This window comes from Corylus avellana, chromosome ca3, assembly GCF_901000735.1.
Source record: "Corylus avellana chromosome ca3, CavTom2PMs-1.0".
Taxonomy (NCBI): Eukaryota; Viridiplantae; Streptophyta; class Magnoliopsida; order Fagales; family Betulaceae; genus Corylus; species Corylus avellana.
In genome coordinates this window covers 28,749,487-28,775,170 of record NC_081543.1, presented here as the reverse complement: position 1 = coordinate 28,775,170, position 25,684 = coordinate 28,749,487, and the positions used below count along the sequence as shown (strand labels likewise).

The following is a 25,684-nucleotide window of genomic DNA, read 5'->3' as shown; positions in this document are numbered from 1 at the left end:
ATATTTTTGAATAAGGTTTAGCTCAAAACATCACATACTACATTATATATTTCACGTACATAATCATAAATAGCCTAAGGGCCCGTTTGGGAGTGCGATTTCAATAAGTGCGATTTTAAAAATTGCGTTTTTAAAAATTGCGTGTTTAAAATCGCTACTTTTTAAAATCGCACAGGCGTTTGGTAAAGCATACTAAAAAGTATTTTTTTTATCAATTGAATGTTTGGATAACATTAGCATATAATTGCGGTTTCATGACCAAATTACCAATAATAATGAACAAGATAGAGATGATGAAGAAAAAAAAGAAAAGAAAAGAAGGGTTTTAATATATTTTAGGTGGGTATTATTGGTATTTTTTTCATTCCCGTTCTAAAAAAGGTAACTATTGCGCCAACTATCTTTTTAATAGAAATCGTGATTTTGTTTTAAATTCGCACTTTTTCAAATAAGCACCATCTAATCAGCTTATGGAAATCGCAGATTTTTTTGCGATTTTAAAATTTGCGTTTTTAAAATCGCAATCCCAAACACCTTAAAATTGCGATTTGGTTTAAAATCGCAGATTATTTTTTAAAAAACGCACTCCCAAACGCACCCTAAATCCATTAATTCAAATACAAATGAAAAAATTAATATATAAAATATTTAATATGTATTTATATTATTATATATAAATGAAGGCGGTTAACGGTTATAACCGTCTTGCCCTATTCTTAAAATCGCTAATTGCAACCACCCTAAGCGGTTAACAGTTTTTAATAACCGCTTACCAATGCAATTAGCGGTTATAAGTAGTTAGTAGGACGGTTATAACCACCCAGTTTGAGCAGCCATATTCTATCTTCTTATTCAGACATATACATATAAATAAATTTTATAAGCATCCTCTTATATTTATTGTCTAAATTAATAACAATTTGGACAATAAAATTTCTGAATCTCTGTACCGATTCAATGTCAATATCTTAAAAATTATATATATATATATATATATATATATATATATATATAATTAATGAAAAAAATCTATAAGATGGCGTGCCCATGTCAAGAGCAGTGAAGTTCCCTCTTCTCACCGTACCTCACATTCTTTTTTTTTTCTTTTGAAAAACCATACCTCACATTCTTTTTGTTTTTTTTTTTTGAAAAACCATACCTCACATTCTTCACACAGAAGTAGAGGCACCACCCCACCTCCTGGGGCTGGGGGCCACCCATTTCTTGTCCAAACCACTGAAAAAGCTAAGATTTAGTAGTATATATAGACGCATTTCCAAGATCCCAATCTCCCCATCTGTTTAATCTTCACACACATATCCCACAAGATCCAACGTCACTCTCTCAATCTCTCTCTCTCTGATGGGTTTCCCAGCAAATGGCGCGTCGGCTACCGACAAGCCGCTCAAGTTCCTGATCTACGGCCGCACCGGCTGGATAGGCGGCGTGCTTGGGCGGCTCTGCCAGGCCCAGAGCATAGACTTCACTTACGGCTCCGGCCGTCTCGAGAACCGCGCGTCGCTCGTCGCCGACTTGACGGCCGTGAAACCCACCCACGTCTTCAACGCCGCCGGAGTCACCGGCCGACCCAACGTGGACTGGTGCGAGTCCCACAAGGTCGAGACCATCCGGACCAACGTCGTCGGAACTCTGACCTTGGCCGACGTGTGCAGAGAGAAAGGCCTGGTGTTGATCAACTACGCCACTGGGTGTATCTTCGAGTACGATTCGGGTCACCCACTCGGGTCGGGAATCGGGTTCAAGGAGGAGGACACGCCCAACTTCATCGGATCTTTCTATTCCAAGACCAAGGCAATGGTGGGTTTTGTTTGATTTTTTATTTTTGTTGATAAAAATTATTAATTTGATGTGATTTGCATAGCTAGATTTGGTATGTGGTTGCGATAATGGGGTGCATTGAGGATGCACTTGGAGCTTGTGACGTGTTAGATTTAGATCTGGCTGTTTTGATGTGATTTAAGACTGTTTGTAGTTTGTACTAGGAAACAGCTTTGCATGTTGCACACGTGTGTGTTCGTATCTTTAAGCAAATGTAGATCTGACAGAGAGTGTCCGTACTTATGATGACATGGGCTTCTTGAATCTCTCACTTGTGCATGCAATTTTGAGCTGATTGGGATGCTTAATTATGTGGGTTTCTATAGGTTTGAATTGTTTTGTGTCTTGAAACCATGCATGAAGTGTCACATTTGCTTGTTAGGCTTGTTGGTTCGTTTCAGTTTGAAGTAGTGTTACTGCTTGTGATTTGTACGGATTAAGATCTTCAGTAATTTTGGGTTAGCAATTGTCAAAGAGTTTACGTAGAACCTATCCGTCTAAATAAATTTTGGACCGATCAAATTACCTATTTGGGTAAATGGGTCTCATAGAGCTCTCTCACATTTACCGGCCAAATTAGTAGCAATTTGGAAAGCAAAATTGCTGGAGATTTCTATCTAATGTGTACTGCGTGGCAGTTTGTTTTCTATCTTGATCAAATGAAAGTTCTTGTTCATCCCAGAACAAGATCTTAAATATTTATTGTCACAGAATGATACTTTTCTTTCTTTTTTTCTTTTTTCTTTTTGTGATTTTGTACATTTGTTGGTATTTTGGAGGGCGTCTTATGGTTTTTGGTTTGAAAAAGTGTTTTAATGCGACATAAATGTGAAAAAATGCTGTATTTTGAGTTATTTGTTAATATATTTGTCTTGAAAACAAAGAACAAAAGGATAGAAAACCAAAAACAAACACAGCTAAGTTTCTAGAGAGAGTGATGCTATTTAATAAATTACTATACGTTATACAATTGGATGATGTGGCAGTGCAAATCAGTCCTTGATCAACACTTGTAAAAAATAAAAAAAATTCAGGGTTAATTTTCATTGCCACGTTATCCTAGTTGTGTTTCAGTCATGTATCGATATACTAAATAGAATTACTTCTCTAAAAAACATTATAAGCATGAGTGGTAAATATAACACAATTCGACGCAATGTGTCATTCTTTTGTAATGTATTTCATAGGTAGGAATGAAGAACAAGATGTATGGTTGATGGCTGTGCTATACATGCATTATTATGGTACTGACTGTGGCTCCAATTTGATATTTTAAAGGTGGAAGATCTTCTCAAGAACTATGAAAACGTCTGTACCTTGCGTGTTAGAATGCCCATCTCAGCCGATTTATCCAACCCACGCAACTTCATCACAAAGATCACTCGATATGAGAAGGTGGTTGACATTCCAAACTCAATGACGATATTGGATGAACTCCTGCCAATCTCCATTGAGATGGCAAAGAGAAACCTCACTGGAATCTGGAACTTCACAAACCCTGGCGTGGTCAGCCACAATGAGATATTAGAGATGTATAGGGAATACATTGACCCCAACTTCACATGGAAGAACTTTACTCTTGAGGAGCAGGCAAAGGTGATCATTGCCCCAAGAAGCAACAATGAGCTTGATGCAAACAAATTGAAGCAGGAATTTCCTGAGCTCTTACCCATCAAGGAGTCCCTCATTAAGTATGTATTCAAACCGAATCAAAAAACTGCTGGGGCTTGAAAGTTTTAGGTTCGAGTTTCTCAGTTTCTCAGTTTCCCTATTGTTATTTGTTCCATCTGTTCGTTTGGGTTGATGCGATCTATCCACCATATGGGTTTCCCCTCTTCCCCATGTGACATGCATGATTGCTCTATTTGAATTTGAATTTTGTATTTGTATTTTGATGATGAATAAACTAGATGGAAGTGATTTTTCAAGGTAGACATTTCTGTAAGTTGTTTATGAAATATAAGTTATTGATGAAAGGGACGAAGCACGAAATATTGGTCCACCTAATTTTATTGAGGTCATATTAATCAATGGAGTCATTAGTATTTTATTTTCAAGAGTCAAGGCTGATTTTGTAATTCAATAAATGGTGTTGCTCTAGATTATTTTGGTTATTCAATAAAAGGGCGTTGCCCTAAATTATGTCAATAAATGGCGCTTGCTTTAGATTTAGTTGAGTCTATTTAAGGATGATTTGTATTCTATTTAAGAATTGATCCTTCTCTCTCCCTCCCTGGTTATTCGTCTCTCCCTTTTAGCTTCTTTTTTCTCTCCATATTTTTCCTACTTTCACTTTGTGATTATGGTGATTATTATTTGTCCTGCATCAGATATTTTTGTTACTGCTTTGTTTGAGATGGGGTAATGACTTGAGTAAGGTAATGATGGTTCACATTCTGCATAAAGCAATGACTTGATCAGGCATTTTTTTGGGGGTTTATACCTGCTCTCTTCCGCCCTTCGTGAGCAATGCCTATGATACATGAGAGAGAGAGAGAGAGAGAGAGAGAGAGAGGTGCTATGAACATTTAGCAGTCTTGTTTGAGTTTTATTTCAATCTTGTAGAGGCAGTACAAAGCTGACATGCCATCTTAAATGCACACAAACCACTTTATGGTTTGAAAGAATCGATGGATGGGATTCATTTGTGCTCAAGGATCTTGTTCTTGTGATAAAAGGAGGAACCTTTGAAATCTGGTTTTCTATGAGACATGGAGAAGGTAGAGAATGCAGAACCAGGGAGAATCGTGTAGACCACAACTGGGCTTCTCACCGCATAAACCCCATCAGTCCACACTATTGCTCCTGACATGATAGGCTGCTGTGCAATATTTGGCCCATAGACCTTAACTGTGAACGATTTCTTCTCTCCAATGGCTGAGAAAGACAGGACAGACGGTTCAACTGTAACAGTAATAGGGCCAGGCATGTACCCAGTGATGGTGTAGGTAGAGTATGGTAAGCCAACGTTGGTGACTGTCCTGGTGAACCTAGCTTTAATCGGCTGGCCGTCTTCCACGGCGACAGAGAACGAGGGATAGTTAAGGTCCCAAGCTCTTCCAAGCTGTGTGGTCTTGCAGTAGCTGCTGTTGTCCCCGGTGATGAATTTAGTGTGGTTGTGTTGTAGCCTTGCTTGCAGAGGAAGTCTATGTAGTCTGCCTCATATGCATCATAGACGAGCCCAGGTTCTGTGGCTGGCAACGGGTTGATGTGACCAGATCCGTAAGCAAATTCAAGGTCTTGATGCTTCTTTGAATCCACAATAAAAGCTATTCATGATAGAAATTTGGTTAAGTGAGAGAGATTAAACTCTGCCTTGTCAAATCAAGTTTGTTACTTCACCTGTGGTCATGAGGGCGGATTTAATGGCGGCAGGGGACCAGTTGGGATGGGCAGCCTTAACATATGCAGCTGCACCACTAGTGTGAGGGCAGGACATAGAAGTCCCTGAAATAATGTTGAATTTGACGCTCCTAGTGTCCTTGAAGTCAAGGGAAGGCGGTGCCACCGGAGAGCAAGCCGCAAGAATGTCCACTCCCGGGGCAGTTGGATCGGGCTGCATATCATCCAAACAGGATTTAGACACATCAAGACGTGTTCTAAAACTAAATTTACAGTTGAGAATCATTATGCAAATTAAAGTTTTCAATTCCTAGATCACCTTGATAATGTCGGGTAATACGGTTGGGTCCTCTGGAAGAAAATGATACGACTTAAGGTGCCATGATGTCCTTCCATGTCTTACCAACCAGAATAGTTGCAATTGGGTTTCTATCAAGATTTTGAATTATTTCATTAGGATAACGAAGAAATTTCTACCATCAGTGATTGATTTAATGAGAATTAGCATAGAAATATTTACTCAGTTGATCTGATGTAGTCCAAAACTTTGAGGCCATCTTCTGTGCTGATCAGTGTTGCTGGTAATTGGTAATTGAAGGCAAAATCAGTAATGGTCGAGTCAGCCATAATAGTTCCCACACCATTTGCCATTAGAATGCCACTGCCGTCAAAGAGGTTTTCACAAAAGACAATCTTTCCTCGTACTTCGTATGAATTCATGGTACCGGTTGAGCAATATTTTGATGTGTCCGGGTCAACACCTACAGAGTAGTTTGCAGCATCTCCACCCAAAATCAAGGGAAATGATTTTCCACTGAGGTCGAAGCTATTGATGGAGAGACCCTTCATTGTATTTTTCAAGAAATTAGCATAGTATTGCTAAATGACTACTCTGCTTTGGAATAAAATAACTTCCAACGGAAAAACTAGTGTAGACTTGTCCGTTGCCGAGCACAACTTGGGCAACAAATTTCCTGTCAATGGTGCTGGCAGCAACAGTCAATATCCAAGGCGCATAATTGGCGATGGTTGATGGCGAAGGCCCTGAGTTTCCAGCAGAACATGAGGTCAAAATGCTGTTTTTCATGGCGTGGAAAGACCCAATAGCAATCGGGTCTTCAAAATATGGGAGAAGCCCGCCAAAACCAATGGATACTGAAATAATATCAACTCCATCTGCTATTGCATCGTCAAATGCTGCCAGGACATCTGCTGAGGAACGTCCGGTCGGCCAGCAAACTTTGTACATGGCAATCCTTGCGCCGGGAAGTCCACCTCTTGCAGTTCCTTCAGCTAGCCCGAAGTAGCTCGCTCCAGCTACCTCCCTCCCTGCAGCGGTTGAGGAAGTATGGGTTCCATGACCCTCAGAGTCCCTTGGGGATTTGAACTCGGTGACGTCGTGGATGTTTTTGCTGTTGTAGTAATGGGCTCTGATGATCTTGCTGTGATTATAAAACTTCTGTTGAGTTGCCAACTCAGATGAAAGCCAGAAATGTGAATGGGAGGAAGAGAGCTCACTTGTCGCAGGTGAAGTTGGCACCTTGGCATATACCCTTCCATTTACTGGGTGGAGGGTTAAGCCCTTCTTCACTGAAGCTATCAGATTCTGGCCAGATTCCTGCAACACAAAAAGAGACATGAAAAAACTTCATATTAGAACATTGTCTTTGGTGCTCATCATCATGCAGTGAAAAATGGTGAAAATTGTGTGCTTAATATAATAACCTGTGTCAAGAAGCCCAACAATGACATTTCCTTGTTGAGGGATTCCAACTTTTCCTTTTGTGAAACTCATGTGAAAAACTCTAAACAGATAAATATCACAATTTTATGCGGAATTAACGGATATTTATCAAAGCAAACAATCACCAAAATATAAACAATCACACACAAAGATTTTGGCGACGAAGAGGAAATCTTTTGGAAAACGTTCTAAAAGTAAAACTTCTCCGGGACAGCCAAACCCAGGAAATTACTATCAAAAGATTATTCAAAGATTACAGACACTAGGAATACTTACAACCCTTTGCAAGACCTTGACTCTGTAAAATCGACAAGCCTCCAATTTATCTCCTCGCTCACAATCTTCTTCAACGTGATTCTCCTTTATCGGATCCTTCCAATAGACTTCAATTAAGCACACAATTAAAACTAACAAAAATCCTCTAAAAGGAATCAATTTGGCTCACAACAAAATAATCACTCAAGCACAGCCTCACACGAACTCTCCGGGGGTGAAAATTCTTGTTTCTCTCTTCTATAATGATGTATATATATTGGTACATCAAACCCTAGACCTGGGCCTACTAAAAACATGTTTTTGGGCATAATAGGTATGGGGTGTCCAGATAGGTTAATGGGCTGTTCGGACACGGCCTTGCGGAGCAAAAATAAGGTTTCTGGAATTGCGGTTTGGACACAGGGAAGGCCTGTCCGAACCCGGCCTGTCTAGTCTTGATCAAAAGCTCTGATTGATGGGCGTTTGTGGTCCGATTGAGCTGAAATTTTGCAGGGACGTTCATAACACATGAATCTACATTATGAACGGTGTAGATTGGATTCTGAGCATTCTATATCAGTGTTTGAGCTTGTGAACAATAGCCTCTGCATTTTGGAACTGAATTAAGCTAACACAAGAACTAACAAACTCCCCATTTGGCAATTCAATGACAAAACCAAAATGCCGAGCCAATCACATCATCTCCCCATATTTACTCCCCCTTTTTGTCACAGAATGACTAAAGGTCTTCATGTTTCCTGAAACACTTCACAAAATACATCAAAGCATATGTGGAACAAGAAGACATAAATAAAACCATGATAAAAAAAAATGACGTAGAATGCATGATTATAAAGAAACATCAGCAAAACTCCCCTTAATGTATGACTCAATTAATAACAAGAAACTGGAAATGCAAAACATATTTCTCCCCCTCAAAAGTCAAATAAACACACATAATATACACATCAATGACTCATGTATTACACAATGAATATCCCAAACATGCTCCAAATATGCAAAATATACATGAGACTAGAAATGGCAAGAAACTCATATTGCTTAACCTAAGCCAAGAAAATGTTCCATTCAATCCATGCTTGTGTGGTGTGTGTGTGTAAGCCATCCAAAAAGAAAAATTTTCAACTTACAAAATGAGGAAAAAGTTTTACCAAAATGAGGTTTTGACAAGTATATCAAATCAAAAGTCAAACCTTATCATACTAGGGCCTAGTCACTCTCATCCTATACATTTCTCTTTGTAAAACAATTTGCCATCCTATACATTTCTCTTTGTAAAACAATTTGCACAAGTTTGATACAATGAAATAAATTCATTTTGGAATATAATCTTTTGATTTTATTTGTTTCACTATTTTGTTTATTTTTCTCTTTGAGAAAGTGTCCTTAAACTTTTGGTGCTTATCACAAAAGAGAAAGCATGAATTTTTAAGCCCTAGGTTCAACTAGCATATGGTCAATTTGAAAAATATGACTAGTTAAAAACCTCATATGGTTACTTAACAGACCTCACAAATAAAGTGAAACAAAACCTCAATTTAAGCTTAAATGTGCACAAGAGATAAAGCATAGGCAAAATGTACTACATAAGCTCAAGCTTTAGGTAAGCACAAAAACAAGTCCATTAACACAAATTTTCATCTCATGCATATTAAGAACATTCCAAGACGCAAGGAATTAAATCCATGAAAGTAACATGAGAAATTAATGGATTATCTAGGTGCATAAGACAAAAGAAAGAAAAGAAAACAATCAAAGTAACATATTTTTGTCTTTTTGAAAATTTTCACAAAAGAAATGCACATGAACGAAAACAAATTCAAAACAAAATAAAACAAAAATGCAATGAAAAACGAAAAACAACATGCTCTAGGATATGCAAAGATATGCAAGAAAATCAATCCTAGGCATGTGGGTGACTCACCTAACATAAGCTAAGATCATCACCACTCCCCTTTAAGGGGTGAATGGTATCATCCTTCCTAACCCAAACTTGAGAAATCTTAGGTCTAGACTTATGACTTTGCTCAAACTTATCTAGCCTAGATAGCACTTCTCTCATCATTATGACCAAGCCCTCACTTTCTTTCATAGAATAGGAATTTTCATTTATATGCACATGAGGTTTCAAATTAAAACAGTGAGGTCGAATGTGACCCACTTTGCCACAGTGATGACATGTAGGGACAAACCTTTGAGAAGGTAATTTCCTAGGAGGATGCACGACTCTAGGTGAAGGGTAAGATGCATGATGCTCAATGTAGATTTTCTTACCTTTCTTACCTTGAGGAGTCGGGGCAACTACTTGCTTTTCTTCACTTGAAAATTCTTCTATTTTCACTGGTTTAACAAAAACAGTCTTTGAAGTAGAAGCACTGTTAGAAGACAAATAAGCAATTTTATCAAATCCTAAGTCAGATCTGTCGCTAGAATGCTTTTGAATATGCAACATTTTATCAAGCTTTTCACTAGAGAATTTACTCAAGTGTTTTTTAGATGCAGTTAAATCATTTTGAAGGGATTTATTTTTAGCAATTAACACATGATTTTCAGATTTGAGAGTATTGCAAACAACATGTGAATTACTCAAAGATTTCAACAAATTATCCCTTTCAAGCTCAAGATTCTTAAAATCCTTAACAATTTTCAAGTTAGTATTTCTAAGCATAGAAAACTTTTCCATTAAATTGTTAAAGGAGTTTTGAAGATCATTAACCCTATTTAATTCATTATCAGAGGCAGACTAAACATCTGATTGATTAGAATCATCAGAATCATAGGATGCAACAAAAGCCATATAATTAGGAGTTTCTTCCTCATCGGTGTCACTCAAGGTAATATTGAAGGCTTTTTGGTCTTTTAGCTTATTACTCTTGAGATTAGCACAATCATTGCGAACATGACCATAGCCAGAACACTCATAACATTTTGGACCACGTGGGTCTCTTTCATTTCTTTCTTGAGTACTTCCTTTTTGTTTTCCAAATCTCTTCGAAATTCTATGTTCATTCTTATAAAACTTTCTAGCTATCAAGGCAAGTTCCTCATCATCTGGTGATTCCTCATTAGATAACTCATCAGAGTTCTTCCTAAGAGTTCTAAGGGCAAAATCCTTATTTTTCCTAGGTTGAGGCAAAGAAAACTCATAAGTCTGAAGGGCACCAACTAACTTTTCTATCCTCATGGTTTCCAGATTAGTGCATGACTCAATGGCTATTACCTTCATTCTGAATCTTTCAGGGAGTGATCTCATGACCTTTCTAATAATCTTAGTATCAGAAACTTTCATTTAATGTCTCATCCTCTAACATTTTAATTTCCTCAAACTTAGAAACTAACATTTGAAGTTTTGAAGCTTTAACAGGATTTGTTCCTTCATAAGTAGTTTCTAGGATCTCCCATGCATCTGTGGCACTATCACAATTTGAAATTTTGGAGAACTCAGTTTGTGAGATTGCCAAGTATAGAGCATTCATAGCTTTGTCATTCGCCATACGAGTTTATTTTTCATCATTAGACTATTCAGCTGTCGGCTTATCTGGAGCTTTAAATCTAGATTTAATGACATGCCAAACGTCTATAGATTTTAAGAAAAATCTCATACGGGACTTCCAATAGCCATAATTTGATCCATCAAAATTAGGCACTGTGTTAAGGGTTTGAGACATCTTAAACAAGAAACAAAGATCACACTCAGGAATTTAATCCTTCACGGAGTGAACCCGCTCTGATACCAATTGAAAAACTCTAAACAGATAAATATCACAATTTTATGCGGAATTAACAGATATTTATCAAAGCAAAACAATCACCAAAATATAAACAATCACACACAAAGATTTTGGTGACAAAGAGGAAACCTTTTAGAAAACGTTCTAAAAGTAAAACCTCTTCGGGGCAACCAAACCCAGGAAATCACTATCAAAAGATTATCCAAAGATTACAGACATTAGGAACACTTACAACCCTTTGCAAGACCTTGACTCTGTAAAATCGACAAGCCTCCAACTTGTCTCCTCACTCACAATCTTCTTCAACGTGATTCTCCTTTATCGAACCCTTCCGATAGATTTCAATTAAACACACAATCAAAACTAACAAAAATCCTCTAAGAGGAATCAATTTGGCTCACAAAAAATTAATCACTCAAGCACAGCCTCACGCGAACTCTCCGAGGGTAAAAATTTGTGTCTTTCTCTTATATAATGATGTATATATATCAATACATCAAACTCTAGACCTGGGCCGGCTAAAAACATGTTTTTGGGCATAATAGGTATGGGGTGTCCCGACAGGTTAATGGGCTGTCCGGACATGGCCTTGCGGAGCAAAAATAAGGTTTCTGGAATTGCGGTCCGGACACGGGGAAGGCCTGTTCGGACCTGGCCTATCCAGTCTTGATCAAAAGCTTCGATCGATGGGCGTATGTGGTCCGATTAAGCTGAAATTTTGCAAGGACGTTCATAACACATGAATCTACATTATGAATGGTGGAGATTGAATTCTGAGCATTCTATATCAGTGTTTGAGCCTGTGAACAGTAGCCTATGCATTTTGGAACTGAATTAAGCCAACACAAGAACTAACACCATGAAATCCCATGATCTTGTAGTGTGAAGCTGCAATTTATGCTTTGGAATCACTAAAATTACACCTTCCATCTCTGTAACACATACATGTCTATTGCTTTAAGCACAAATCGAACATGGAAATAATATAGTTCATTCCTTGCTACTTGTTAGACAATCTCATCAACTGAGAATTTTGCAACTTCTTCATCAGTTAATTTAGCTGCAAATCCGTTAAAGCTCTTCCCATACCTGTAGATTAGTGACTCTTTGGCCAATGAAGTACTGCAATTGGAAAAAAAAGGTGTATGCTTAAGATAATTCATAAGCAAGGCAATTCTAAGCGGGCCAAGGGGGTGTTTGCCCCTTCTCGACCCTTCTTGCCTCCACCATTGTGAAAAAATGTTATAATGTGACATAAAGGTGAAAATTGCTTTAATGTTTTTAAGAGTGTATTATATTTTTAGGTTTTTGTTAATAAATTTATCTTGAGAACAGAAAACAAAAGACAATAAAATCACAAACAAACGTTGCCTAAGAATAAAGGCTAAAAGTAGTAACCTTCCAAGTACTCTTTCTAGCATGGAATAGTGGGTTGATGAACCAGAAATACCTCGAGGCCTCTCTCCCATGTATACAATGTGAATCTATATTTAGCACAATTTAATTCCTAAAGAATCCCATGTTGAATAGCTTTGGAGTCTTGACATTCAAAGTAGTATTACATGTGACTGAGAAGAGCAATTTACCTTCCTTTCCTGGCCATGGCAGCTCTGCAGAAGAACTGCAAGCAGTAATGGGTACAGAAGAACATGTAGCCCTGCATTGGCCATTGGCATTAAGCTTTGTTCAACTACAGAGTGTTTAGTTGATGCCATGCAAAATAATGTCCAAGGTTTTTATATAAGAGATATTGAAACTCTTGTTGTCTCCTCTTTTGTTGTTTCTCACTTTATTATTGTCCCCAAATTATGTTTTTTTTTAAAAAAAAAATAGCTAATTTGTGATCTTGGTTCCACAATATTTGGACATCAATCATCTCACATGACTAATTGGACAGAGTTGTGCAAATACCCTCTACATTAGCAGCAAAATCAAATAAATTTTTCTTCTTTACTCAAATAAATTCTACAATAACTTCTCTTAGGTTTTCTCTATAACATTTAAATATTCTTTAAATTAAATGTTCGGAAAAAGAGAGAAGAAAGATAAATCATTTAAATATTGTTTCAAATAAACGTCAAGAGGAAAAAGAAAAGAAAGAGAAAGACTTTTTTATATTAACATAATGTTAAGGGAACCAAATGTGATACCATAAATCAAAGGTAACAATTTTGCTTTCGTTGGTGTTCCCTTGGTTTATGAAACACTACGAGAGTTTGTTTTATATGATTTTTTTAAGAGATTTTTTTAACATTTAGGAAAGCTGATGTTACTGCTCATATCATTTTTGTTAAATTGGATTGACATTTCCCAACTATTATACTCCGTTATCATATGTGTAAAAATACAATTATTTCTTTTAGATAAAATAAAGTTCTTTTTTTAAAAAAAATTAAAAAATATATATATTGGCAGACCCAGTAAAAAAAATATTAAAAAATTCTTTAAACATTTTTATGCCAAAAATTTAAGGGCGCCCATGGTAATTTCAATTCTTTGAGCCAGATGTGGGTCTATCATGTGCTACAACTTGCCCACTATCTCATTTTAATAATAAACAATTAGTCCATCATATGCTACAACTTCTCTCATATATTAAAAATAATTTTCTCTCTCTCCATGCATGTGCTACAAACCGTTGGATGCTATTCACCGGTTTTGATGCTAGAGGAAAAAAATAATAAAGACAGAAAGAATAAAAAAATGAATAGAGAAATAATATTTAAATGATAGGAAAAGATTATTTAAATGAGATAATAAAAGTGATAAGTTAAAATGCTGAGCTGGATGTGGGTGTCTTAAAAAAGTAGGTAGCTAAAATAAATAAATGCGTTTTTTTTTGGCAAAATTTAGACACTAGTCTCTTCTCTGTAGACTCCAATCTCTAATGTGATTTATGCTTTGAGATTTATGGCTTTTCTAAAAGAAATAGTTGTGGCTAACAACTCACTAAAAGGTACTCATTTTTCTTAGACACTACTAGTCATTTAATTGTGCTTAGTTTATCTCGCAAGTAGTTTAAATTATTATGTGTTTGTGACGTTGTTAGATGAAGATTTTTAATAGTTACTTTGATTTTTATTTTTTTACATATATTACATGATACATATATTATGGTATAATTTACTTTTTGATTGTATTTACCATATTATAGGAAAAAAATTATCATTATGTTTTATTATTTTTTTGTGCCCCTAGTAACTCCAATTTCTAGATCTGCCAATATATATATATATATAGTGGTTAAATGTTTACTTTTCCTCGTTACTAACAATATAAGCATCATGTTTGTCCTAAGTTTTGCAACAACGTTCCCTTGAGACTTGAGAATTAATGACCGTCCCTCCCCATTTTCGCTTTGCAGGCTCCGTCAAGTTACGGAAATACATTTTTTAATAAAACTTTTTCTGTCTCCTTTTTATATATTAATGCTAGATAATATATTTTTATTTATAACTATTATTTAATATTGATATAGTAGTCACAATCAGGGACCGAGCTGGGATGATCGATATAGGCCAAAGCGCCCCAACTCGTTTGAAAAATGTGTTTTTGAAAGCCCTACCGATACATTTTGTGGCCCTGCCCATTAAAATTTCCACACCTATGCAAGCACAACTACTATGTGTTTGTACATGTGAAAGGGAGAGGGAGAGAGAGAGAGAGAGAGAGAGAGAGAGAGAGATGAAGCAATTAGGAGCAAGCCTTGGGACAGAACTTAAGCTTCCATGTCCATGGGTGGTGATATAATTAAGTGTTGAGCTTTTCATCTTCTTCAGGAGACCATAGACTTGTTTGTTGCAGCAACAATTGTAACGCCCCCAAAACTAACATTGGCCAGCTTGGCAAAGTTATTAGCAATTGCCCCACAATGAGTCAACTAGTGACTAAATGAGGAATCGCCCATCTAGGCATTATCAGAGTTAATGCATAAGAAGGTGAAAGATAAATCCGAGAAACTTTTAAATATCATGGAACAAGTATATTCCTCGAAATTAAAGACATAGAGCAACTAACAACAATATAAACAAACTTGATGATAGCATGAAGATTCTTAAACAAAGACCGTAACGGCATCCGCGCCACTTCTGGGTTTTAGAAACACTCCCTAAAATAGTAATAACAGCGTAAGTCTAAAACTTAGTAAGTAACCTTACAATTAGAGATGACATGAGCTTGTTATTATTATTATTATTGAGCTGAATAAACGTGTAATTTTTAGTAAACATTTAAAAAGAGGTGTTGTCTCCATTAATACACCAAAAAAATATTGTTTGGTTAATAAAAGAGTGGTGTACTCTCGGCGGCAATCGCCTAAGTATTTTAATGCATAAAACTAATGATTTATAGGTCGTAACTATCATATATGGTCTACCCGAGATATTACCCATTCTTAGTAGGGTTGGTGTCGTCCTGAGAGACCTGTAATACAATACCGATGTCCCGAATATTGTACGTTACCGTACATAACACTAGTGGCATGACGGAGTCCGACCTTGGATAGCCCACACCATTAATGATATCCGTCATGTAGTGACCGCCCATTAAAGCTTAACTGGTCACGAAATAACCATTGGATCCAAGGCTCATATAACACACACACATTTGACCATAGAATCAAGTCTATATAGTAAGCCCATTGTCATTATACCGCACGTACCGGTGTACCATGTCATACAATGCATTTTATTAACGAGTTATTAAGCAGTTACCAAATTATTATAAAAAGTAGACATGTTCATATTATGCGTGTGGTCAATCAATTGACTTATCCTACATTTTTAAGGAAAGTGTTCATAAATGGTTACTTACCTTGTATGCTTGCTTAAGTTTTCAGACATCGCGAATCCCTGTTATAATGAAACATGACTCATAGTTATAAGCTGTACTAAAAAACTCTAGGGGGTCCATATATTGAAAAAGGGTGTTATGACCCTGTAGGCATTTATTGGGTTAAGGAGCACGAGAGCCAGCCTTTAGTCGAGCGCTCATTCCCTAGGACGATCGTTCGTCCAGGGGCTACGTTTTAGCCAAAAAGTGCCTAAATACTCCTAGGCTCCTATCTAAAACTATGGGTTGGCCCTTCTTCCTAATCTCTTAACAAAGCAAGTAAAATACAAGAATTCAAGAGGAGTTTGAAGCTTTCTAAAACACTTTTTGCAGATGGTAAATGGGTCTGTTTTAAGCCCAAAAACATAACACAAGTGTTCTTAATGGCATCTTTCAAAAACACTTTTTGAAGCAAGTCTTATTAACAAGAAAATGACACAAAGGCTTGCCATAACACCAAAAGGTTTAAAACATTAAAGGAATATTTATGACTTTAAGGAAATGCTTAGGCTCATTATAAAACAAGAACTTGACAACATAATAACAAGAAGGTGTAGGGATTACCTCAACAAGTTCCTTAAGAGTGCTCTTCCCTTCTTCCCAAGTCACTCACACGGCTCACACACTCTCACTAATCCAACAGGGTTTTCCCCAAGGTTTCTACAGTTGAAAAATCGAATGAGGTTGGGTGGTATTTATAGGGGAGGAAAGCTGAGGGCAAAATGGGAATTCTACCAGAAAGGAACGAGCGCTCGTGTACTGTTCACAACAAGCCAAAAATGCTTTTCAGATGTGCATTTCGGGTATTAACCAAGTGTCTAAAAATGGTTAACGAGCGCTTGTGTGTACTATTCATGCGAGCGCTCGTGTACTATTCGTAAAAAGCCAAAAGTGTTAAAAGTACAGTTTTCACGAGGGTGTGCGTGAGGTTCAAACGAGCGCTTGGTGTAGTTCCCTGGGCGAGCGCTAGTCGAAAGAAGGTGGACTTGGGCTTTGCTTGCAGAAAGGCCCTAAAGGCTTTGGCTCATCAATGAAAATTTTAAGGCTTCTATTTTGGGCTTGTTTTTCCATAAATCATTAGCTTTAAGGAATTTTTAATTCTTTCATAATCACCTATTTATGAAAGATATTTAAGATCCACAACAAAATAACAAAAATGTATTGTTTAATAGAGAGATAGAGGAAATACATGGTGACCACAAGTGCATGAACTCTAGACTATTGAAAATGAGTAAGGGCTTATGATTAGGAAGCCTATTTTTTCTAACTTCTCTTTTTTTTTTTTTTCATTTTTTCTTTGTTGATTTGACATTACTTTTTTTCAATTCAACTCAAAATTTTACAACTCAACTCAAGATTTTTTTAGCTCAACTAAAAAAATATAAGTAATAAAAATTTTAAAAATCAAATATATATATATATATATATATATATATATATATTTGGGGGTGGCTCTTTTTTTTTTTTTTTTTTTTCATTTATACTTTGGCCTTACCCATTACACTTTCTAGCTCTGTCCTTGGTCACAATTATAGACCATCTAATCTAATGATTGATTGAAACCGTTGCATCACCATTGTGAGATAAAAATGTGATTAATTTCTAATATTATCCATTTGTATTTTCTTTTTAAGTAATGCTATGTATACAATGATCTCAATAATTTTAAAGAAATTATAGATTCTCAAATTATATAAATTTTTTTTTTATTTTTTTTTATAAAACAACGTGAAAAATGCTACCAAATAAAAAAGTGAAAAGTTATTAATAATAATTGAGTATATTTTTATCTGGTTTTTGCACTTAATGTCGTAGAAAAGTTTTAAGCCAAAACTATTTTTTGATTTACTAAAGAAGTGTCTCTTTAAAAAAGGATAAAAAAATAATAATAATAATAATAAAAAGCCTTCTAATATATATATATATATATATATATATATATATATTAACTTGTTGGTGTACCATCTTTCGTTTACGGCAATGGCTTCTGACAAGGCTAGGAGGGTTGCTTCATCTAAGATTTCTCTCAATTCTTCTTGAGGCAATACATGTCGATGGTGACTTGTTAGAGGGTAAATCCCTCTGCAACTTCTTGAGACTGGGCATCTTGATCTTGAATTTCTGGTAATCTCCATATGTGAATCTGGAATGGGAGGAAATCTTCTAATTGCATATGCTGAGTGACTTCTTTCATAACGTGGATTTCTTCAACAGAATCTTGGACATCTATGCATGCAACTAATCCCAAATTAACAAGCTCATTAAGCTCACATTTATTAATTAGGGCAGGGTGCTTAACCCAAAGCATATGGTATTATTGTTCATGATATCCATGAACTAGCTCGGTTCCGTCTAGGAGTTCTTCTCTAAAAGACTTTGGATTATGATCTCCTATAATTTCAACTCTCAAATTTCAAAATTAAAATGGCTTTGAAAATCCACTGATTATAAAGGTGATGCTATCTATAAAAATTGAGCATCTTTTTATCATGTTCTTGTTCTTTATATTTTCTGTCTCCGGCTGAAACAACATTCTTGCTGAAAAATCCATGAATAATCTATTCTTTATTTATTTATTTTTTTTTCGTGATGAATAACAATTTCATACCACACAAAGAGCAAACCAAGCTCGAACAAGCAACTAACAAAATCCATCAACAAACACCCACCTACACACAGAAAATCTCTGCTATACAGCTACAACAACAAAAGAACCACTAAATCCGAGAAGAAATAGAACTCCAGAGACAGCAAGAAACACTAAAACATCCCTTACGTCAACAAACACAAAACCTCATATATACAGAATCCATCTTTGTTCAACAATTCTACAACCAAATTACAGAATAACAGGCTGCATTTACAAGGAGGAGGATGAATCTTTTCCTCCTTACAAGGATGGCATAAACTTGATGCCCCAGCCTCACAAAATCTACCTCTCTGAAATTGCCAGCAAAAGCAGCAACCAGTAAAGAACAAAACAGCAGGCACCATAAAACATCAACAGCCAGCAGACTCCAGTGCAGAAAACAACCCCATCCAGCAGATCGGCACAGAAAATCAACAACAAAAGTGCAATAAACCAGCACCACAAGAAACCAACAAAACAATCCAGCTACAAGAAAGCCCAAGAACAAAACAAACCCTCTCCTCCAACTAAGAGTTCAGCAGCAAATAGCAATACAAAACAATTTGAAACAAAACAACCAGCCAAAACCAACTAGTAGCATCAACACCACCTAGAGCTCCCAGCAGAGGCAGAAACCCCACAGAACCTCCCAGCCCATTCACACTAGAAGTTCATTCACTGTAGAAGCTTTAAACTTTCCCTTTGCCTTCCCCATAATTCTGGTACTTATCTCCCATTGAATCTGAATCATAATTTGCTTTTAGTCCTCAGAATCTGAAGACGTATCTTCATAATTTCTATTTATCCAATTTTCTGCAAAAATTTCATCTATGCTATTCTTCTCTTTAATTATGTAAGCCATAGCAAAGCTAATTCTTTCTCCAAGTGTATCTGCTTTAACTCCATTTTCCCCTGTCCATCTACTATAACTGTCTAAAAGGGCATCTCCAATCAAAGGAATCTTTCTAAAATAACCATCTAGGTAAAATTTCTTCAATGTCACGAATTCTTAGCAAACTAAGCTGTCTTTCAGCTCGTTCCTTTTCTGATTCTACTCTAGACCCTATGAATTCTGCTTCAAAGAGTCTCACGTAAGCACCTACGCTTCTTTCTTCACTCGATTCATTAACAAGTCTTTCTTTTCTAGCAACATACTTAGGATTTTTGGTTTTCTTCAAGGATTTAAGGAACTGTGCTACATTTTCCTTTTAGGCTAAGTTCTGCATATCTATGGCAATTCTTTGATCCCAACTTGGATAGTGAGCAAAGCATATCTCCATATGACGTCTCCATGCTTCTAAGCCTTGTTTCTTAGTTACAACATTATCTAGATTAAGGTATATTCCTACAGTTGTAATAGGAATAACAGGCATCTTCTTCTGATTTTCTGGGTAAGCCACCTTCTTCTGATTTTGATAACGAATTCTTAGTAAACTAAGCTGTCTTTCAGCTCGTTCCTTTTCTGATTCTAGGTTAAACCCTATGAATTCTGCTTCAAAGAGTCTCACGTAAGCATCTACGCTTCTTTCTTCACTCGATTCATTAACAAGTCTTTCTTTTCTAGCAACATGCTCAGGATCTTTGCTTTCCTTCAAGGATTTAAGGAACTGTGCTACATTTCCTTCTAGGCTAAGTTCTGCATATCTATGGCAATTCTTTGCATCCCAATTTGGATTGTGAGCAAAGCATATCTCCATCTGACGTCTCCATTCTTCTAAGCCTTGTTTCCTATCTTCAACATTATCTAGATTAAGGTATATTCCTACAGTATTAATAGGGATAACAGGCATTTTCTTCTGATTTTCTGGGTAAGCCATCTTCTTCTGATTTTGATAACGAATCCTTCGGTTCATCTAGGCACAAATCTATAAACACTTCTCTAATAATAAAAGTAGGGTTCACCTGACTTCCGCAATTGCCACTCCCTCAATCTCTTTCTCGGGAATTCTTGGTCATCTACGCCTTTTCCTGCTCTTGGGACTGATCGTCTTCTCCGATTCCGGCCACAGCCTTAACGCCTATCCACGGCTTCTCTGGTCACTGCGACCCTAGACTATAAAGGGTGTTCTTTGCCGGACATACTAGGAAACAAACTTACAAAGGTAAGACTAGGTTTTCCGATGATCTTTCATCTTGAACCTCTTACAATATAATTTATAGACGGACACAATAGGCATAAAGGTAAAAATATCCAGGGAATCTCACAGTAGCACATGGGTCATGGGTGCCTGCTGTGACGTCTACTTTTCTTCCTTTACTTGGGAATCCAATGTTGTTAAGTTTAGACTCCTGCCAATTTTGTTAGATTTTTAAACATTTGAAAAGTAACACATACTAAAAAAGTTGTGTGTGTATATATATATAAAGTTGAAAATTAAGTATATTTTCTTAACATCGTAAAAAAGTTCTTCTAATTTTCTGCAGAAAGGTCTCTATAAAAATAGTTTATACCTATTTTATGATCCTAAGTATTTTAGGGGAAAATAAAGGGTTTGTCAATGATCCTAGGGGAAATTCAGGGGGCCTAAGTATTTTTTTTCCAAATTAAGTTTTGGAAATTGTTTCTGAGTATCTCAATCACATGCCAAAACCTGTTCAAGCTCGAACATCCACTGGGTTCATTTTATTTTCCATTTTTCTCTTCTCTCTTTTTTTTTTAAGAAGTTTGGGTTTTTGGTGATATCTTCGGCCCTTCGTGAGCAATGCCAATGATCCGTGTGAGAGAGAGAGAGAGAGAGAGAAGTGCCATGAACATTTAGCAGTCTTGTTCGAGTTTTATTTCAATATTGTAGAGGCAGTACAAAGCTGACATGCCATCTTAAATGCACACAAACCGCTGCATGGTTTGAAAGAATCCATGGATGGGTTTCATTTGTGTTGGAGGATCCCGTTCTTGTGATAAAAGGAGGAACCTTTGAAATCTGGTTTTCTATTAGGCATGGAGAAGGAAGAGTATGCAGAACCAGGGAGAATCGTGTAGACCACAACTGGGCTTCTCACCGCATAAACCCCATCACTCCACACAATTGCTCCTGACACGATAGGCTGCTGTACAATATTTGGGCCATAGACCTTCACTGTGAACGATTTCCTCTCTCCAATGGCAGAGAAAGACAGGATAGACGGCTCAACTGTAACGGTAATAGGGGCAGGCATGTACCCAGTGACGGTGTACGTAGAGTTTGGTAAGCCAACGTTGGTGACTGTCCTAGTGAACACAGCTTTAATCGGCTGGCCGTCTTCCACAGCGACAGAGAACGAGGGATAGTTAAGGTCCCAAGCTCTTCCAAGCTGTGTGGTGTTGCAGAAGCTACTGTTGTCTCCGGTGATGATTTTTAGTGTGGTTGTGTTGTAGCCTTGCTTGCAGAGGAAGTCAATGTAGTCTGCCTCAGATGCACCATATATAGATGAGCCCAGGTTCTGTGGCATTGAATGGGTTGATGTGACCGGATCCATAAGCAAATTCAAGGTCTTAGTGCTTCTTTGAATCCACAATGAAAGCTATTCATGATAGAAATTTGGTTTAGTGAGAAAGATTATACATTGCACTATCAAATCAAGTTCTGCTCTTCACCTGTGGTCATTAGGGCAGATTTAATGGCTGCAGGGGACCAGTTGGGATGAGCAGCCTTAACATATGCCGCTGCACCGCTTGTGTGAGGGCAGGACATAGACGTGCCGGAAATAATGTTGAATTTGACGCTCCTAGTGTCGTCAAAGTCGATGGAAGGCGGTGCCACCGGAGACCAAGCCGCGAGAATGTCCACGCCGGGGGCAGTTAGATCAGGCTGCATATCATCCAAACAGGATTTAGACACATCAATCATTATATATACAAATTAAGTTTTCATATTTCTACATCACCTTGAGAATGTCTGGGGTGATGGGGTTGGATCCTCTGGAAGAAAATGATACAACATAAGGTGCCATGCATCCTTCCATGTCTCACCAACCAAAATAGTTGCTATTGGGTTTCTGTCAAGTGTTGAATTATTTCATTAGGACAATGTAGAAGCCATGTTAGGATGAAATTTCTACTATCAATGACTGATATTTACTCTGTCGATCTGATGTAGTCCAAAACTTTGAGGCCATCTTCTGTGCTGATCACTGTGGCTGGTAAAGGGTAACTGAAGGCAAAATCGGTAATGAATGAGTCGGCAATAATGGTTCCTACCCCGTGGCCTATTAGAATGCCGGTGCCATTCTCCAAAGTTGCCTTCAGGGTTTTCACAGAAGACGATCTTTCCTTGTACTTTGTTTGAATTCATGGCACCAGGAAAGCAAAATTTTGAAATGTCCGGGTCAGCACCTGCAGAGTAGTTTGCAGCATCTCCACCCTAAATCAAGGGAAATGATCTTCCACTGAGGTCGAAGCTATTGATGGAGAGACCATTCATTGTATTTTTCAAGAAATTAGCATAGTATTTGATAAAAAACAGTATTAATCCAATGTCTGGTTTTTGCTGTCACGTCAGAAGTTTTCCAAATAGAACTGAGTAAATGTCAATGGAATAAAATAACTTTAAATGGAAAACTCGCAGTGTAGACTTGTCCGTTGCCAAGCACAACTTGGGCAACAAATTTCCTGTCAATGGTGCTGGCAGCAACAGTCAATATCCAAGGTGCATAATTGGCGACGGTGTATGGAAAAGGCCCTGAGTTTCCTGCAGAACATGATGTCAAAATGCCGTTTCTCATGGCGTGGGGTCTTCAAAATATTGGAGAATCCCATCAAAACCAAGGGACACCGAAATAATGTCGACTCCATCTGCTATTGCGTCGTCAAAACCTGCAAGGATATCTGCTACAGAGCACCCGGATGCCCAGCAAACTTTGTATATGACAATCCTTGCGCCGGGAAGTCCACCTCTTGCAGTTCCTTCAGCTAGCCCAAAGTAGCTAGCTCCGGCGAACTCCCTTCCTGCAGCGGTTGAGGAAGTGTGGGTTCCATGACCCACGGAGTCCCTTGGGGATTTGAAGTCGGTGACGTCGTAGAAGTTTTCACTGTTGTAGTAACGGGCTCCGATGATCTTGCTGTGATATGAGAATTTCTGTGAGTTGCTAGCTCAAATGAATGTCAAAAACAAAAAATGCCATTTTTCATGTCTCATTTGATATTTTTCTCTAATGGTGTTTGGACTCGTGGCTGTGCTCAAATAAGTACTGGGGAGAAAGAAAGCTCACTTGTTGCAGGTGAAGTTGGCACCTTGGCATATACCCTTCCATTTACTGGGTGGGGGGCTAAGCCCTTCATCACTGAAGCTATCAGATTCTGGCCAGATTCCTGCAACACAAAAAGAGACATGAAAAAACTTCATATTAGAACATTATCTTTGGTGCTCATCATCATGCAGTGAAAAATGGTGAAAATTGTGTGCTTAATATAATTATAACCTGTGTCAAGAAGCCCAACAATGACATTTCCTTGTTGAGGGAATCCAACTTTTCCTTTTGTGAAACCCATGAAATCCCATGATCTTGTAGTGTGAAGATGTAGTTTATGGTTTGGAATCACTGAAATAACACCTTCCATTTCTGCAAACATTTCAATTACTTTTAGCACAGAACAGTATTAAAATTTCATTCCTTGCCACTTCTTATATAATAATCTCACCTGAGAACTTTGCAACTTCTTCATCAGTTAACTTGGCTGCAAATCCGTTAAAACTCTTCCCATAACTGTAGATTAGTGACTCTTTGGCCGATGAAGTACTGCAATTGGAAAAAACTACGCGCTTGAGAGACAATTCAAAAGGTAAAAGTCTATTACATCAAGGGCTTTTTAGCTAGAAAGTCTAATTCCGTAAGCTTTTTTAATTCAACAATGTGGCAGTGGTAATAGGAAGGACCCACTTCAGATATACGTCGGATGGCTAGGCAAGCATTGTGGGCTTTTGCATTATCCAAATGAAAAATGCTAGACTTACAACTAATTTACAACTTGCTAACACGTGTCAGCATGTAATTGAAAAGTGTTAAATTTTTTTAGTAGCTAACGTGACTCGAATCACATATAAGCTCACAACATTGTTGTTATAGTGTGAAATATCATAAGGTATCAACTAGACACATTAAGAAAAAACAAGCTGAAATTAGTAACCTTCCAAGCACTCTTTCTAGCATGGAATGGTGCATTGCTGCAGCAGAAAAATCTCCTTGAGGCCTCTCTCCCATGTACACAACATGAACCTGTAAGATAGCAAAAGTTCCTTAAAGAGAATTTCCCATGTTGAATTACTTTTGACATTATTCAAAATGTTACAAATGACTAAGAAAACCAATCTACCTTCCTTTCCTGGCCATGGCAGCTCTGCAGAAGAGCTGCAAGCAGCAATGGGTACAGAAGAACATGTAGCCCTGCCTTGGCCATTGCTATTGAACTTTGTTCAATATAGAGTGTTAATTAAGTTAATGACTTGAGAAATAAAAGTTTTAAGGTATATGTTTATATAAGAGAAGTTGAAAGTTGTTGTGTCCGCCGTTTGCAGCATTTCTTATGGAGCTTCACCGGCTAATCTGTGGATGTTTCTGGTTTTGTTATTGTCGACAAATCATGTTAAACAACAGAAGTTGAAGATAAACATAAACTAGGAATTTGTTGTCTTTGCGTCGTCTATTTAAGTTCTAGTATATGTCGTCACTTGCTCAAAAATCATATATATGTGTGTGTGTGTGTGTGTGTGTGTGTGTGTGAACTGTACGTGATTTTCTTTTTGTTGTTATCGACAATTTTAAGTAACGTTTGCAACAATGTATGATGCATATCTTGAACTCAATTACCGGCCGGGCCTTGCAATTTTGGAGATTCCGTACACTTTGTTTTACAAGAATGAGAGTACAAAACTATTTATTCCGTTCTAATACCATGTTAAATCTGTTATGTTACGTACGTATCATGTTAAATTACTAGTTGCCCAACTTAGACTAATAAGAAATTATTGATTTAATTATTTAATTAATACTCTAATACTCCCCATTAATAAAAGGTGAATGTAGTGTAGCGACTCAAGGAAAACGCTAGTCAAATTCGTGCCATCACCCCAAAATGACTAATTAAGTCAATTTGGAGTTTCCCTAGAATCATTTATAAAAAACAGTTTCGCATAGTAATTTTTTTTAGTTTTTATTTTTCGCAATGTTTCACATAGTAATTAGTAAGTAAATAATATGAGACTTAGTATTCATAAGTGTCTTTAGAAACCACCCACTTTATATGAGCAACTCATCTTTCTAATATGGGACCGAGGTGTTACAATTCTCCCATAAGCCTATGACTTCCTTATCAGGGTC

At 37.1% G+C, this 25,684-nt stretch overlaps 1 protein-coding gene and 1 pseudogene across 1 annotated transcript; one reads left to right on the top strand and one right to left on the bottom strand.

Moving 5' to 3' along the window:
- Positions 1-1,161: 1,161 nt before the first annotated feature.
- Positions 1,162-3,889, top strand: LOC132174749 (bifunctional dTDP-4-dehydrorhamnose 3,5-epimerase/dTDP-4-dehydrorhamnose reductase). Its single transcript, XM_059586409.1, has 2 exons — positions 1,162-1,818; positions 3,118-3,889. Exons 1-2 carry the CDS (start codon positions 1,363-1,365, stop codon positions 3,568-3,570), a joined length of 909 nt encoding a protein of 302 aa, XP_059442392.1. The 5' UTR covers positions 1,162-1,362; the 3' UTR covers positions 3,571-3,889.
- Positions 3,890-4,480: 591 nt separating this feature from the next.
- On the bottom strand, positions 4,481-24,764 carry LOC132174364 (uncharacterized; annotated as a pseudogene).
- Positions 24,765-25,684: the final 920 nt, after the last annotated feature.

Coding starts and splice junctions, on each gene's coding strand:
- LOC132174749 (XM_059586409.1), top strand. CDS start 1,363: ATGGGTTTCCCAGCAAATGGCGCGTCGGCTACCGACAAGCCGCTCAAG. Junction 1,819..3,117: donor ATTCCAAGACCAAGGCAATG/GTGGGTTTTGTT, acceptor GATATTTTAAAG/GTGGAAGATCTTCTCAAGAA.